The sequence below is a fragment of the Eutrema salsugineum genome, unplaced genomic scaffold (genome assembly GCF_000478725.1).
Source record: "Eutrema salsugineum unplaced genomic scaffold, Eutsalg1_0 scaffold_10, whole genome shotgun sequence".
NCBI lineage: Eukaryota > Viridiplantae > Streptophyta > Magnoliopsida > Brassicales > Brassicaceae > Eutrema > Eutrema salsugineum.
The window spans coordinates 6,879,370-6,893,359 of NW_006256908.1; the positions used below are offsets into that span (position 1 = coordinate 6,879,370).

The 13,990-nt window shown below is 35.6% G+C and overlaps 2 protein-coding genes across 5 annotated transcripts; both read left to right on the forward strand.

Moving 5' to 3' along the window:
* Positions 1–129: 129 nt before the first annotated feature.
* LOC18027463 (cellulose synthase-like protein B3) lies at positions 130–4,503 on the forward strand. Of its 2 annotated transcripts, none has more exons than XM_006410323.2 (9): positions 130–477; positions 580–898; positions 1,166–1,291; positions 1,666–1,788; positions 2,383–2,583; positions 2,657–2,792; positions 2,959–3,140; positions 3,286–3,636; positions 3,734–4,503. In XM_006410323.2, the coding sequence occupies exons 1-9, from the start codon at positions 215–217 to the stop codon at positions 4,316–4,318; spliced, it is 2,286 nt and encodes a 761-aa protein (XP_006410386.1). In that variant the 5' UTR covers positions 130–214; the 3' UTR covers positions 4,319–4,503. The 2 variants fall into 2 exon arrangements, with proteins under 2 accessions (XP_006410386.1, XP_024016695.1); XM_024160927.1 differs by lacking the exon at positions 3,734–4,503 and having other exon boundaries at positions 3,286–3,481; positions 3,564–3,640.
* A 716-nt stretch (positions 4,504–5,219) lies between these two features.
* Positions 5,220–13,262, forward strand: LOC18027465 (cellulose synthase-like protein B3). 3 transcript variants are annotated; one of them, XM_024148089.1, is made up of 10 exons: positions 5,220–5,482; positions 5,585–5,903; positions 6,426–6,551; positions 10,592–10,714; positions 11,240–11,440; positions 11,543–11,678; positions 11,891–12,072; positions 12,210–12,405; positions 12,488–12,560; positions 12,681–12,946. In XM_024148089.1, exons 1-10 carry the CDS (start codon positions 5,220–5,222, stop codon positions 12,691–12,693), a joined length of 1,632 nt encoding a protein of 543 aa, XP_024003857.1. In that variant the 3' UTR covers positions 12,694–12,946. The 3 variants fall into 3 exon arrangements, with proteins under 3 accessions (XP_024003857.1, XP_024003855.1, XP_024003856.1); XM_024148087.1 differs by having other exon boundaries at positions 5,567–5,903; positions 12,210–12,560; positions 12,681–13,262; XM_024148088.1 differs by having other exon boundaries at positions 12,210–12,560; positions 12,681–13,262.
* The last annotated feature ends 728 nt before the right edge of the window (positions 13,263–13,990 follow it).

The following is a 13,990-nucleotide window of genomic DNA, read 5'->3' on the forward strand; positions in this document are numbered from 1 at the left end:
TTTTTTTAGTTCATGTATCTATATAACAAAGTAGTCCAATTTCGTTTGACTGTGACTAATTTTCTTTGTTTTTTTTTTTTGTGTTTTTTGTTAATAGTACTTATAAATATATACTCTTTGTTATAACAATAGTACCTGCAGCATTCGTAGACGTTACGCACTGTTTTACTTAACCCTTTAGAAACATATCCGAAAACGCAGGAAAGCTCATCCCATGGCGGATTCAAGCTCTTCTCTTCCTCCTCTCAGCGAAAAGATCTCATACAAAAGCTATTTTCTAAGAGCTGTGGATCTCACGATTCTTGGCCTCCTCCTTTCTCTTCTCTTGCACCGAGCCGTACATATGAGCCAAAACGACACCGTTTGGGTCGTAGCCTTCCTCTGCGAATCTTGTTTCTCCTTCATATGGCTGCTTATTACTTGCATAAAATGGTGTCCTGCTGAACATAAACCTTTTCCAGATAGACTAGATGAAAGGTAACGTTTCATATACACTCATCTGCACTGAAACGAGGATTCTTATTAATCTTGTATATAGTTCTAGCGATGAATCTGGCCCAGTAATTGTATTAATTTCAGGATTCATGACCTTCCATCGGTAGATATGTTTGTGACCACGGCGGATCCGGTTCGGGAGCCGCCGATTCTGGTTGTGAACACCGTGCTTTCGCTGTTAGCTGTGAATTATCCGGCGAACAAACTAGCTTGTTATGTTTCGGACGATGGATGCTCATCTCTCACTTACTTCTCTCTCAAGGAAGCTTATAAGTTCGCCAAGATTTGGGTTCCTTTCTGCAAGAAATACAACGTTAAAGTTAGAGCTCCTTTTAGATATTTCTTGAACCCTTTGGGCTCATCCGAGGATTCTGAATTTAGTAGGGAATGGGAAATGACAAAGGTAAGTAAAGAGCCATGTTGTTTTTTTTATTAAGTCTACTTTTAAAACAAAAACGAGCATAATAGTTTTGTTTTATTGATCAAACATCATTTGAAATTAATTTGTGAAAGTAAAAATATGAAAGGCGAGTAAAGAAAATTGCGTGCCGAATTTTTTTTTCATAAATTTCAAAATATGTTTGACAAAAAGTAGCTGGTCTTAGATTCTCATGTTATTAAGAATTTCTTGAAAATGTTTTGTTGTTGTTGTTGTTCTATTAATTTTAAGAGGGAATACGAGAAGTTCATCCAGAGAGTGGAAGACGCCAGCGGAGATTCTTATTGGTTGGATGCTGACGATGATTTTGAAGCTTTCTCAAACGTGAAACCAAATGATCATTCAACTATAGTGAAGGTATTCTTATAATATATTTAGAGTACGAAACAAATAAGAAATAATCACTAACTATATTTACTCGCATAACAAAAGGGTTAAAGTAAGCTCCTAGTCTCCTACTAGACTTTTTTAAATAATTTCTTGTAATTTTTTTTTTAAAATTGTGTGGGCTGAACCTATTAATCTAGTTGGTTCGTTGATTGTTTGGTTGGAAAAAAACAAAGGTTAGATATAGTAGTAATATGTACATATTTTTCAGCCTCTACACATTTGTCAGAACTTTCAGAACTTTTCAGCCTTGTACTAATTTTTTTTCCTTTGTTGATCTATAAATTATATTTCAATAAAAAAATAAAATTAATGTGTGAGTGAACTTGTATGTATATGTGAAGGTGATATCGGAGAACAAGAGAGGTGTCGGAGACGAGAAAGAGGTCCCTCATATTGTATACATTTCAAGAGAGAAAAGACCAAATTACCTTCATCACTACAAAGCTGGGGCAATGAACTTTCTGGTTAGGGATTTTCTCCCACATTTTACTTTCTCTTTTTAGAAACTTTCAAAAATTACGTAAGTAGCTAGTGTTAGTACGTATACGGTGAAACAGTTACAATATTGGCCGCTATGAATTATGATATACATTTGCAGATGTTTTAATTTAGTGGTGGTAATAAATCAGACGGGATTTCATTGAAAACTAGTATGATTATAAAAGAAATTATTAGCGTGGATATAGTATAGAGATTTGTAAGTATATTCAAGGAATGACAAAAAAAAAGTTATACGGATCAGGAAAACAGTAAAGAAGAAAGTGACATCTACTCCCTTATTGCCAATCACATAATTGATGGGTCCAACTATTTATAGTACAATGTGCCATGTGATATGACTGAAACGATTGTTTACATTTTGTTGCATGTGACAGTCCACATTAGTTGTTGAAATGGAAAGACTTGTAAAACATGCATTATGGGTACATCTATCTACGTGTTAGCTAAACACGCACGTAAAACTAAACAATCATGGTAACATTGTCTTTGAAGATAATGTGATACATATCTTATGAGTAAGCCATTGTCTTTGAATTTTTTTTTTTTTTTTTGAACAGGTAAGAGTGTCAGGTTTGATGACAAATGCACCGTATATGCTGAACGTAGACTGTGACATGTATGCGAATGAAGCAGATGTGGTGCGACAAGCAATGTGTGTATTTCTTGAAGGATCAATGAATCAAGACCATTGTGCTTTTGTTCAGTTCCCTCAAGATTTCTATGATTCTAACGCCGGCGAACTCGTCGTCCTACAAACAGTAAGATCTTTTTTTTTCATTACTTATTTATAACATTTGATCGATTGAATTTTATTTATTGATTGAAAAACAGTATTTGGTACGAGGAATTGCGGGAATCCAAGGACCGATATATGCAGGCTCCGGATGCTTCCACACCAGAAGAGTTATGTATGGTTTATCTCCAAACGATTTAGAAGACAATATAAGTCTTTCTTCGTTTGCTACAAGTAAGTATTAGAATCCCGTAAGATCACAGATTTCTATTAACATTATTTAAAAAAATTGATTGATACCAACTTTCATGATTATTATTATTATTATTATTTATTTTTTATTGAACTCTAATGTAGTTATCATTCTAAACGTACCGGATCTTGTTGTTATTTAATTAAGGGAAGTTTTTGGCCGAGGAGAGTTTAGCGAGAGTTTTTGGGAATTCTAAGGAGATGGTGACATCGGTAGTCGATGCATTACAAAGAAAATCAAATCCCCAAAATAGCCTTACAAACTCCTTAGAAGTGGCTAAAGCAGTGGGACACTGTAACTACGAATACCAAACCAGCTGGGGCAAAACGGTAACTCCCTTCTCAAATGAATCATTTAGCCTAAATCAAAAACTAATATTGTATACAATAATATAATGCGTTTTCTTTTCTAACCATAAAATTTTATATTTATGTTCATAAAATTCGTTGTTATTGTTACATATAAATTGTTCAGATTGGTTGGTTATACGATTCAACGTCGGAAGACGTGAACACGAGTATTGGAATTCATTCGAGAGGGTGGACTAGCTCATATCTATTACCAGAACCTCCGGCGTTTCTTGGCTGTATGCCACCGGGAGGACCGGAGGCGATGCTTCAACAGCGGCGATGGGCTACAGGCTTGCTTGAAGTCCTTTTTAACAAACAAAGTCCTTTAATCGGAATGTTTTGCAAGAAAATAAGATTCAGACAAAGCTTGGCTTATCTTTACATTTTAACTTGGGGTCTGAGGTCAATCCCTGAACTCGTTTATTGTCTCTTGCCTGCTTATTGCCTACTCCACAACTCTTCCTTATTTCCCAAGGTGAATCTCTCTCTCTCTATCTCTCACTCACTTATAATTGTTAATCATATATTTAGTTTAGAGGATTAAGTTTTTTGTTTGTTCTTTGTGGTTGTAGGGAGTTTGTTTAGGTATAATCGTCACACTTGTGGGGATGCACTGTCTCTACACTTTATGGGAATTTATGAGCCTTGGTTTTTCCGTACAGTCATGGTATGTCTCCCAATCATTTTGGAGAATAAAGACCACTTCTAGTTGGTTATTTAGCATCCTTGATATCATACTTAAGCTTCTTGGAGTTTCGAAAACTGTCTTCATAGTCACTAAAAAGACTATCTCCGAGACCAAGTTAGATTCTAAGGATGGATCATCTCAAAGAGATAAAGACGATGATGGTCCAAAAGCAGATTCAGGTAAATTTGAGTTCGATGGCTCGCTTTATTTCTTGCCCGGCACATTTATTGTGTTGATAAATTTAACCGCTATAGCCGGTTTTTCAATGGGTCTACAACGGTTGAATCCTAGTTACAAAGGAGGTGGTTCAAGCTTAGCAGAAGTTTGTGTATGTGTTTTGGTGGTTATGTTGTTCCTTCCTTTTCTCAAAGGTTTGTTTGAGAAGGGAAAATATGGTATCCCATTGTCTACTCTTTCTAAAGCTTCCCTTTTAGCAGTGCTGTTTGCATTTTTCTCTGTAAGAAACTAGTATGGCGATAGATATGGGGTTGTCATGCAACTAAACTAAGCTAAGTTTATCATGACATTGTCCTAACGAATCATTAATGGTATTTATGCTGAATTATGCAATTAGTTTTTATTTTTTTATCAATGTATATATTTCTTTGTCAGCTATTATATAAGGACTGGATCTGGGCCAAGCCCATTGAAACATTTGTTTCAAACCCCCAAATTTTTTTGTCCAATTTAATTTATAAATTTTTTTTTTAATTTTTTTTTTTTATAAAATCAATTAGGCCTATATTTCTGTTTTTGTTTCAAGCTCCCAAAATCTCAGATCCGGTATATACTATGCGTGCAAAATGGTTTTGAAACCATTTGGGAAATTTTGGTATAGTTTTCGGAGAAATATATATATATATCTACTATTAACGTAACAGCCAAGGCGGCTTTTATCTTCTTGTATTCAATCTCGCAGGTCATTAGTCATAGTCTACATTAAGATTTCTAGCTCGGAAAGAAGAGGGAAAAGACTGTAATAAATACGTTCCTACATCTTTGACAAACAAAAAAGTTTCTTCATGTGAGCATGTGAAGAAGACTATGAATCGATAGAACAACGTCAACGCATTTCGAGGACCCTTAATTAGCGCTGAAGTAAACCTTTGGCTTTACCAATACACCATTTTCCATTGATATAAATTCTTTTCATTATTTAATTTGCAAAGTTAACTAACTTTTCCATTACGTAAAACAAATTAATCAACGTTAATTATCAATTCAAAAACCATTGCCACTTCCGTATATGCTTAAAACCTACGTACATGTCTATATACATTTTATATATATAGTTTGTCAGAATGCTTTTTACTTTTTTTGTTAAGTTTCTCAGAATAGTAGTATCCAAAAACCGCAAGAAAGCTTCTCCCATGGCGGATTCAAACTCTTCTCTTCCTCCTCTCTGGGAAAAGATCTCATACGAAAGCTATTTTCTAAGAGCTGTAGATCTCACGATTCTTGGCCTTCTCGTTTCTCTTCTCTGTCACCGAATCCTGCATATGAGCCAAAACGACACCGTTTGGGTCGTAGCTTTCCTCTGTGAATCTTGCTTTTCCTTCATATGGCTGCTAATTACCTGCATAAAATGGAGTCCTGCTGAACATAAACCTTATCCAGATAGGCTTGATGAAAGGTACCACTTTCATATACACTCATCGACACTAATACAAAGATTCTTATTAATCTTGTATATAGTTCTAGCTATGAACTGGCTTAGTAATTGTATTAATTTCAGGGTTCATGACTTTCCATCGGTAGATATGTTTGTGACCACCGCGGATCCGGTTCAAGAGCCCCCAATTCTGGTTGTGAACACCGTGCTTTCGCTGTTAGCTGTGAATTATCCGGCGAACAAACTAGCTTGTTATGTGTCAGACGATGGATGCTCACCTCTCACTTACTTCTCTCTCAAGGAAGCTTCTAAGTTCGCCAAGATTTGGGTTCCTTTCTGCAAGAAATACAACGTTAGAGTCAGAGCTCCTTTTAGATATTTCTTGAACCCTCTTGCCTCATCAGAAGATTCTGAATTCAGTAGGGAATGGGAAATAACAAAGGTATTTTGTTTTACTTATTGTGCTTCAACAAAAAAAATATGACGTTTAAAAAACCAATTTTTTTTTCTGTCATTTGAAACAATCGAGGCAGAAATCAATAACCACGCACATTCTGACTATATGTTCTTAGAGCAACCTCAATGAACTCTTCATAGGGTTCATTTTCAATTTTTTATTCATTTAATTTTGAAGAATGAAAAATTTAGAATTTATCAAATTTTCTTCTCCAATGGTGATTCTCTCCAGAGGTTCACTGTTTCGGGGGAAGAGAAAAATTGTTGCAGAAAAAAAAAATTCTTACCAATAAAAAACTACCACGTCATTGATGAACCTCATCAAAACTGGGTTCTAAAAATCCTTCCCTAAGAGCTGGTTCATCAAGAAAATAGGTTTTTTGATTTTTTTTAAATCTAAATAATGGATGAACCCAGCCTATGAACCCCTCATGATACACCATTAGAGGTGCTCTTAGCTTTTCATGTTTTTAAGTGTTTTCTTTGACAATGTTCATTGTACTGATAGAGGGAGTATGAGAAGTTAAGCCAGAAAGTGGAAGATGCCACTGGAGATTCCCATTGGTTGGATGCAGACGATGATTTTATAGTTTTCTCAAACACAAAACCAACTGATCATTCAACTATAGTTAAGGTATTTCTACGATTTAGTTACCTCTATTTTCTAAGAGCATGTGCAGTAGTGAACCCCATTATGGGGTTCATCCGATTAAAATAATATATAATTTTTTTTTCGTTTTTGTAATGAACTTAGGTTATGGTTGAGGTTCCAGTAGTGAACCCGTTTATAGGGTTCATCCGCAATATTATATTAATATTTTTTTTTTGGGAATTTGTTTTTATAAATAAAATAAAACATCACTTATTTCAAAAAAGAATACAATATATTGCAAACTATAGAATAATACAATTTAATAAAAAAAAAAATACAAACACCCATTTTTTAAATTATAGAAATACTTAAACATTTGTTATACACATTTAAGAAGTACCAAACTTATTCCAAAGATTTTCGATTAAATCTGCTTTCAATTGTTCATGTATTCGATAGTCACGGATTTCGTTTCGTTTCGCCATCATCAAATTTGAGACATTTGTCGGCCTATTTGTAGAATACGACATATCAACATACGAATTTCTGCTTCCCTCATCTTGTTGGAATTGTTCTATATTGCGAGACTGTAGCTATCACGTTCGTTTTCTACTACCATATTGTGTAATATGATAGAAGTCTGCATAATCTTGCCAATTTTTCCTTTATCCCAAAAAAGAGCTGGATTTTTAATTATTGCAAATCGAGCTTGAAGAACGCCAAAAGCCCGTTCAACATCTTTGCGGACGGATTCTTGAGCTGTTGCAAATAACTTATTTTTTTCTCATTGCGGAAGATGAATTGATTGTATAAAAGTAGCCCACTTCGGATAAATACCGTCGGTTAGATAGTATGGCAAACGGTACTCGTTACCGTTAACCCAATATCTCACTTTTGGGGCTTCACCATGCAATATGTCATCAAAAACGGGAGAACGATCAAGAACGTTAATATCATGTACCTAGAGGTCCAAAAAATGCATGCCATATCCAAAGATTTTGTGATGCTACAGCCTCTAAAACGATAGTCGGCTTTCCTGATCCGCGTGTATATTGTCCTTTCCAGGCTGTTGGGCAATTCTTCCGTTCCCAATGCATGCAATCAATGCTTCCTATCATCCCGGGGAAGCCCCGTTCTTCGCCAAGGTCCAATAAGCGTTGGAGATCATCAGGTGTGGGTCTTCTTAGATACTCATCTCCGAACAAAGATATTATTCCCTCAGTGAAATTTTCCAAACATAACAAGGCCGTACTAGCACCAAGTCGGAGATATTCGTCAACTGCATCAGCTGCTGTGCCATATGCCATCATACGAATGACTGCCGTACATTTTTGTAGAGCGGAGAGACCTAATCTGCCGGTAGCATTTCTTCTTTGTTGAAAATATGGAACTTCATTGGATAGGCGGTAAACAATACGGAGGAACAAATCCTTGTTCATACGAAAACGGCGTCGGAATGTATGTGGAGGATAAGTTGCATCATCACTGAAGTAATCGTTCCATAAGCGGATGTGGCCTTCTTCCCGCTTTCTTTCAATGAATTTTTTTTTTCTTTTGCTTTTTTGTGCAAGCTGATTTAACATAGAATCAAACTTGTCATCAAATTTCTGATCGAACATGTCATCAAATGCATCATCTTCAGCATCATCGACTGAATCTTCATACACATCCTCTAAACGATTGCTTGAAGATGCCATAGTGTTTAGGTGTTAAAATGTTTGTAATGAAAGAGAGAGAGATGTGTAGAATTTGTTGAGAAATTTGGGTAAAAAGTTCAACCGATGCCTTGAAGATTTTGATAATAAAAGAGAGAGAGGGAGATGTATATAATTTGATAATGAAGATTTTTTGCAAACGATTGCTTGAGACTTGTGATAATGAAAAAAGTCTTTGAGAGCATATAAATACAGGAGGAGTGGCAATAATAAGATAGTGGGAAACATAAGGTCTAAATTACAACAGAAAATATGTGGATAGTAGAGAATACAACAAAATCATATGGCCCCTCAAATTTTGTTGCATATGGTCACGGAAGTGTCAGCCATAAACCTGCCCAAAAAAAAACCGTGAAGGTCAGAACAATTATATGAGTAAGTCAGACAAGTAAATGGAACATCAAAACAACACACAACCAATCAAAATAACAAGGTCATAAATAAAGCAATCAAAATAACCCAAAGCAAAACATGGTTCATAACCGATAACAAAACAAAATAAATAAAGCAATCAAAACCATATGGCCAATGACAAAAAACAAAACAAAATGAGTTTTAAATATGGTTGAGGATCTTTAATTTTATGGTTGACTGTCTTATCATTGTGTATTAATGTCCTGAGTGTCTTTTCGAGCAAATTTAGATATCAATTAACACACGAACCCTAAACCCTAAAATGTCATATCAAGCATATATAACCAGTCCTAAAGCTAACATCATAAAGCCATTTACCAACTACATTAAAGACGACCAGGCAAGTTACAAGGGAACTAACCTTTACTCGGTGAGGAATATGCCTTGAACTGAACCATGTCTCCGTGGAGTCCATTAAAAATTACCCTCAAACAAATTAAAAAATACCCATTAGACAACTACATTGATTGAGCCGACCTAAACATCAAACACTAACCAACTACAGTACTTGAGACATTTCTAAACCCTAAACGTATAGGCAACAGCTGCGATCACAGAAAAGAAAAAAAGGATCAGGAAACTATCACCTTGAGTACTAAGCTGCTCCTTCAAACGCATGACTTCTCCCTTAAGCGTTGATATCTCTTCACGGATTTCTCCCTAAATCGTTGATAGCTCTTCACGGATTTGTCCTATGGCTGGATCCAGAACGTTGCTTCTACTCTGATCAACGCTGAGGATCAGGTCCTTCTGCTGCTCTATCCTGCTCGCGGGGATCTCAAACTGTTCGGTGACTCCGTCATCCCACCATTGGTGGATGTGATCAAACGTTTCCTATATTCATGACAAACCGTTAGCAAGAACTTAAACTACACAATACAAACCGAATGATCTTTTAACAAACCAATACAAACTTAATGAATACCTCGTTGACCCATTCCGGGCAGGCATAGTACCTGCGACCAGCTGCGTTTGCTTTTAACTTCACAACCCGCCCGCAGAAGCACTTCTCCGGTATGCCGTATGTGGCATCCGCGTAAGCCCAGTACGGGATTTCCTCAGATGATTCGCTGCTATAGCTTGGCATTATCTGTAACAAAAAAAAAAACGACCACTTTACAATCGATATTGTGGAATAACTAACTAAAAAAGGCAATGTCAAGTGAAAACAATTAACCGAAAGACAGTATAACATGAATTCGTATTCGAAAGCAAGTGAAAACGGTTTACTTTCATTGTATTACACCCCAATTACAACCCCAAATGAAAGCCCCAAAATTTTTCCCTTTTTCATATGAACCCTAATTTCACCGATTTCAATTTCCATTCAAATCTCCCAAAATATTAACTTCAATTCGTTTTCGTGTTTCAATGAGGAAATGACTCGAAATCGACACTAATATCCCAACCTAAACCACCGATTACAGACTTCAAATTTTTCGCCATGAAAACCAAAACCCTAATTTCCCTATATCGAATGAAATCGGGCAAAAGGAAGAGAAGAAACGCTTACCTCGGCAATAATCACGGAAGTCCGATCCTCGGTTGTCCACTACACTGGCAAAAGTCGACGGTTTCGACGGATTTGACGGAGGCGACGAGAATCGCCGTAGGAGAGGAAGAGAGAAAATAAAAAAAACTCGCGAAGGAGAAATGAATTTTTGGGCAAAAAATTTTTCCCTTCCCCAAATTAAATTGACACGAAAATTCCTCCTCTCACGCTTTGCCACGTGTCTGGGATGCGGGTTCATCAACCTTTTCCAGACGGACCGATCCATCGATTTTGGACTTTTTTTTTTTTTTTTTAAATCCATTTCGCCTATGAACTCGAGCCAAATCCGTCCGTCCAACGGGGACCTGGTCTAACTATTGACATACCAAAAACTGTGAAGAAGGGTTGACTATAACAATTATATGATCTCTTGTTATATTATATTACACGTGTATGTGAAGGTTATATGGGAGAACAAGGGAGGTCTGGGAGACGAGAAAGAGGTCCCTCATTTTGTTTATATTTCAAGAGAGAAAAAACCAAATTACCTTCATCATTACAAAGCTGGAGCCATGAACTTTCTGGTTGATTTTTCTCACACATCTCTCTTTATTTTTATTCGTAGATTCAAAGTAAATTCATGATTAATTGTGTTAGAACGGCTAAAGAAATTAAATGCATTTCGTGAAAATACCAGTTTAAAAGGAACTAAACACATGATATATATGAATATAAATTTATACGTCATTTCATGGAAGGTCAAATAGTAATGAAGACAATGATATACTTCTCCTATTGTTAACTACCACTCGATTGTACAATGACACAATGTTCCATGTGCTGTGGCTGCACTTTTTATATTTTGCTGGCTGTGACATTCCACAATAATTTTTGAAAATTTGGAATGAAAGGGTACCATGCATTATGTGTAGCTAATTAAGCAGCATGCATATATGTAAAATAAACAACCATGGTGACGGTGTGATACATTTTTATGTTATTTTGCCCTATTAGTGATCCATAACTTTGAGAATTGAGACATCATATAGTGAGCAACTATTAGTGATTATAGATCATATAGTAATGTGAGCCTATGATAATCTGACCAGGTAAGAGTGTCGGCTTTGATGACAAATGCCCCGTACATGTTGAATGTAGACTGTGACATGTACGCAAATGAAGCAGATGTGGTGCGACAAGCAATGTGTATATTTCTGCAAAAATCTAAGAATACAAAACATTGTGCCTTTGTTCAATTCCCTCAAGATTTCTATGATTCTAACGCTGATGAAATCATCATCTTACAATCAGTGCGGTTCCTTTCTTACTTCTTATTTATAATTTTGACAACTATTCTATATATGTTTTTTTCTTTCCAATCAAATCAATGTTTTTTATTTGTTGAAATGTAGTATTTGGGACGAGGAATTGCGGGAATCCAAGGACCGATATATGAAGGTTCGGGCTGCTTCCATACTAGAAGAGTAATGTATGGTCTTTCTCTAGACGATTTAGAAGATGATGGAAGTATTTCTTCAGTTGTCACAAGTAAGAACCTTGTATATTATTTTTTTTCATATATATCTTCATTGTTTTTTTTTTTCAGAAAATAATCTTGCATACATCCTAACCAGTTTTATATAAAAAAATTCCGTTTTATATATTAATTGAGAACAAATAAAAATACTTTTCATATTCAAGTGATAACACACAATTCATATAAGTCAAATCTTTTATGCTTCATTTGGTATGTTATTAAGAGAAGATATTAGCTGAGAAGAATTTAGCCAAAGAAATTGGAAATTCTAAAGAGATGGTGAAATCGGTGGTGGATGCGTTACAAATGAAATCAAATCCCCAACAAACCCTTACAAACTCTATAGAAGTGGCGAAAGAAGTGGGAAATTGTCACTACGAGCACCAAACTAGTTGGGGAAATACAGTAATTCTCTTAATTTTTGTTTTCATCATTATAATCTAAAAATCAAACAATCATATCTTACACAATAATGAAATCAAACCGTAACTCCGGCATTTGGTCCATAAGAAATACATTTTTGTTATATTCAAATCATGCAGATTGGTTGGTTATACGACTCAATGGCGGATGATGTGAACACAAGCATCGGAATCCATGCGAGAGGATGGACTAGCTCATACATTTCTCTTGATCCACCAGCGTTTCTAGGTGTTATGCCGCCACTAGGACCGGTAGCGATGGTCCAGTGGCGGCGATGGGGGACAGGCATGCTCGAAGTCTTTTTCAACAAACAAAGTCCGATGATCGGAGTATTTCACCAAAAACTAAGATTCCGGCAACGATTGGCTTATATTTCCATTACTATGTGGGGTCTAAGGTCAATCCCTGAGCTTGTTTATTGTCTATTGCCTGCTTATTGCCTCCTCCACAACTCTGCCTTATTCCCTAAGGTAATGAATTTCTCTCAAAATATTTAATGTATATGATCATAGCTTCGTAATGTAGTTCTATTTACTTACATACTGTATATAACTATAAAAAAAAATATATATTTTTCTATGTTGGTTTAGGGACTTTGTTTAGGCATGCCTGGCATGCTTGTGGGGATGCACTGTCTTTACACACTATGGGAATTTATGAGCGTTGGTTTTTCCGTGCAATCGTGGTATGTCTCCCAATCAATTTGGAGAATAAAAGCCACTTCTTGTTGGTTATTTAGCATCTTTGATATCACACTCAAACTTCTTGGAATCTCGAAAATCGTGCTTATAATTACCAAAAAGACTCGGTCCGAGGCTAGGTTAGGGTCAGGAGAGGGACTGTCTCAACGAGAGGATGATGGTCTAAACCCACACTCGGATAAATTTGAAATTGATGGCTCACTTTATTTCTTGCCTGGCACATTTATTGTTTTAGTAAATCTAGCCGCTATTGCAAGTTATTCGGTGGGTCTACAAAAGTTGAGTTGCCATAGGCACAAAGGAGGTGGATCGGGTTTGGCTGAGGCTTGTGCATGTGTTTTGGTGGTTATGTTATTCTTCCCATTTCTGAAAGCTTTGTTTGAGAAGGGTAAATATAGAATCCCATTGTCTACACTTTCTGAAGCTGTCTTTTTAGCAGTTTTGTTTGTTATTTTCTCTGTGGGAAGTTAGTAGTGTGTTATGAATTTGTTGTACAACTACGCCATTTTTATTATGACATTGTCTCAATTGATAATGCTACTTTTTTTTGTCTTAATTCAATTGATAAGGCTATCTGTGCAATTAGTTTTTTTTTGGTTAAGATTATTTATATTTTATAAAGTTTTAATAAAATGTTTTCCCAATCTAACTAATGTGAAATAATTTTTAGAAGTTGAATTACAAAGAAAGTTGACAAAGATCAATGTAGAACATATATGGCAAGCTATTAAATTAATTTGTGAAATTAGGAATTATAGGACACAGCGCAAAAAATATAAGACCTCTTTAAACGATATTTAATACTATATAAGATTTTGTTTCTTTTGTTTTGTATTTTTTAAACTACCAAAATTATTTAATAAAGAACATAAAGAAGAAGAAAAAAAGTCATGCTCTGTTTATATCATTTTATTTTATCAAATAGAGTACTAAAATATGTTATTTGTTCTTCATTCGAATTAAGTATGATTAACTAAAATTTCACTTCAAGACAAAATTTAAAGGTCGATACTACATATGTTCATTTCCCCGTCAGCTTCATCACTTTCAGATGGCTAAAAGAGTATTATCCGGGTGGCTAAAGACTGCAATGTACAATTTGGAACAAAGGTTTCAGACATTGGTCTGGTCTGAATCGGCTTCTTAGTTACCTGATGTACGCATGAAAGGTTTCAGACATTGGTCTGGTTATTGTTTTT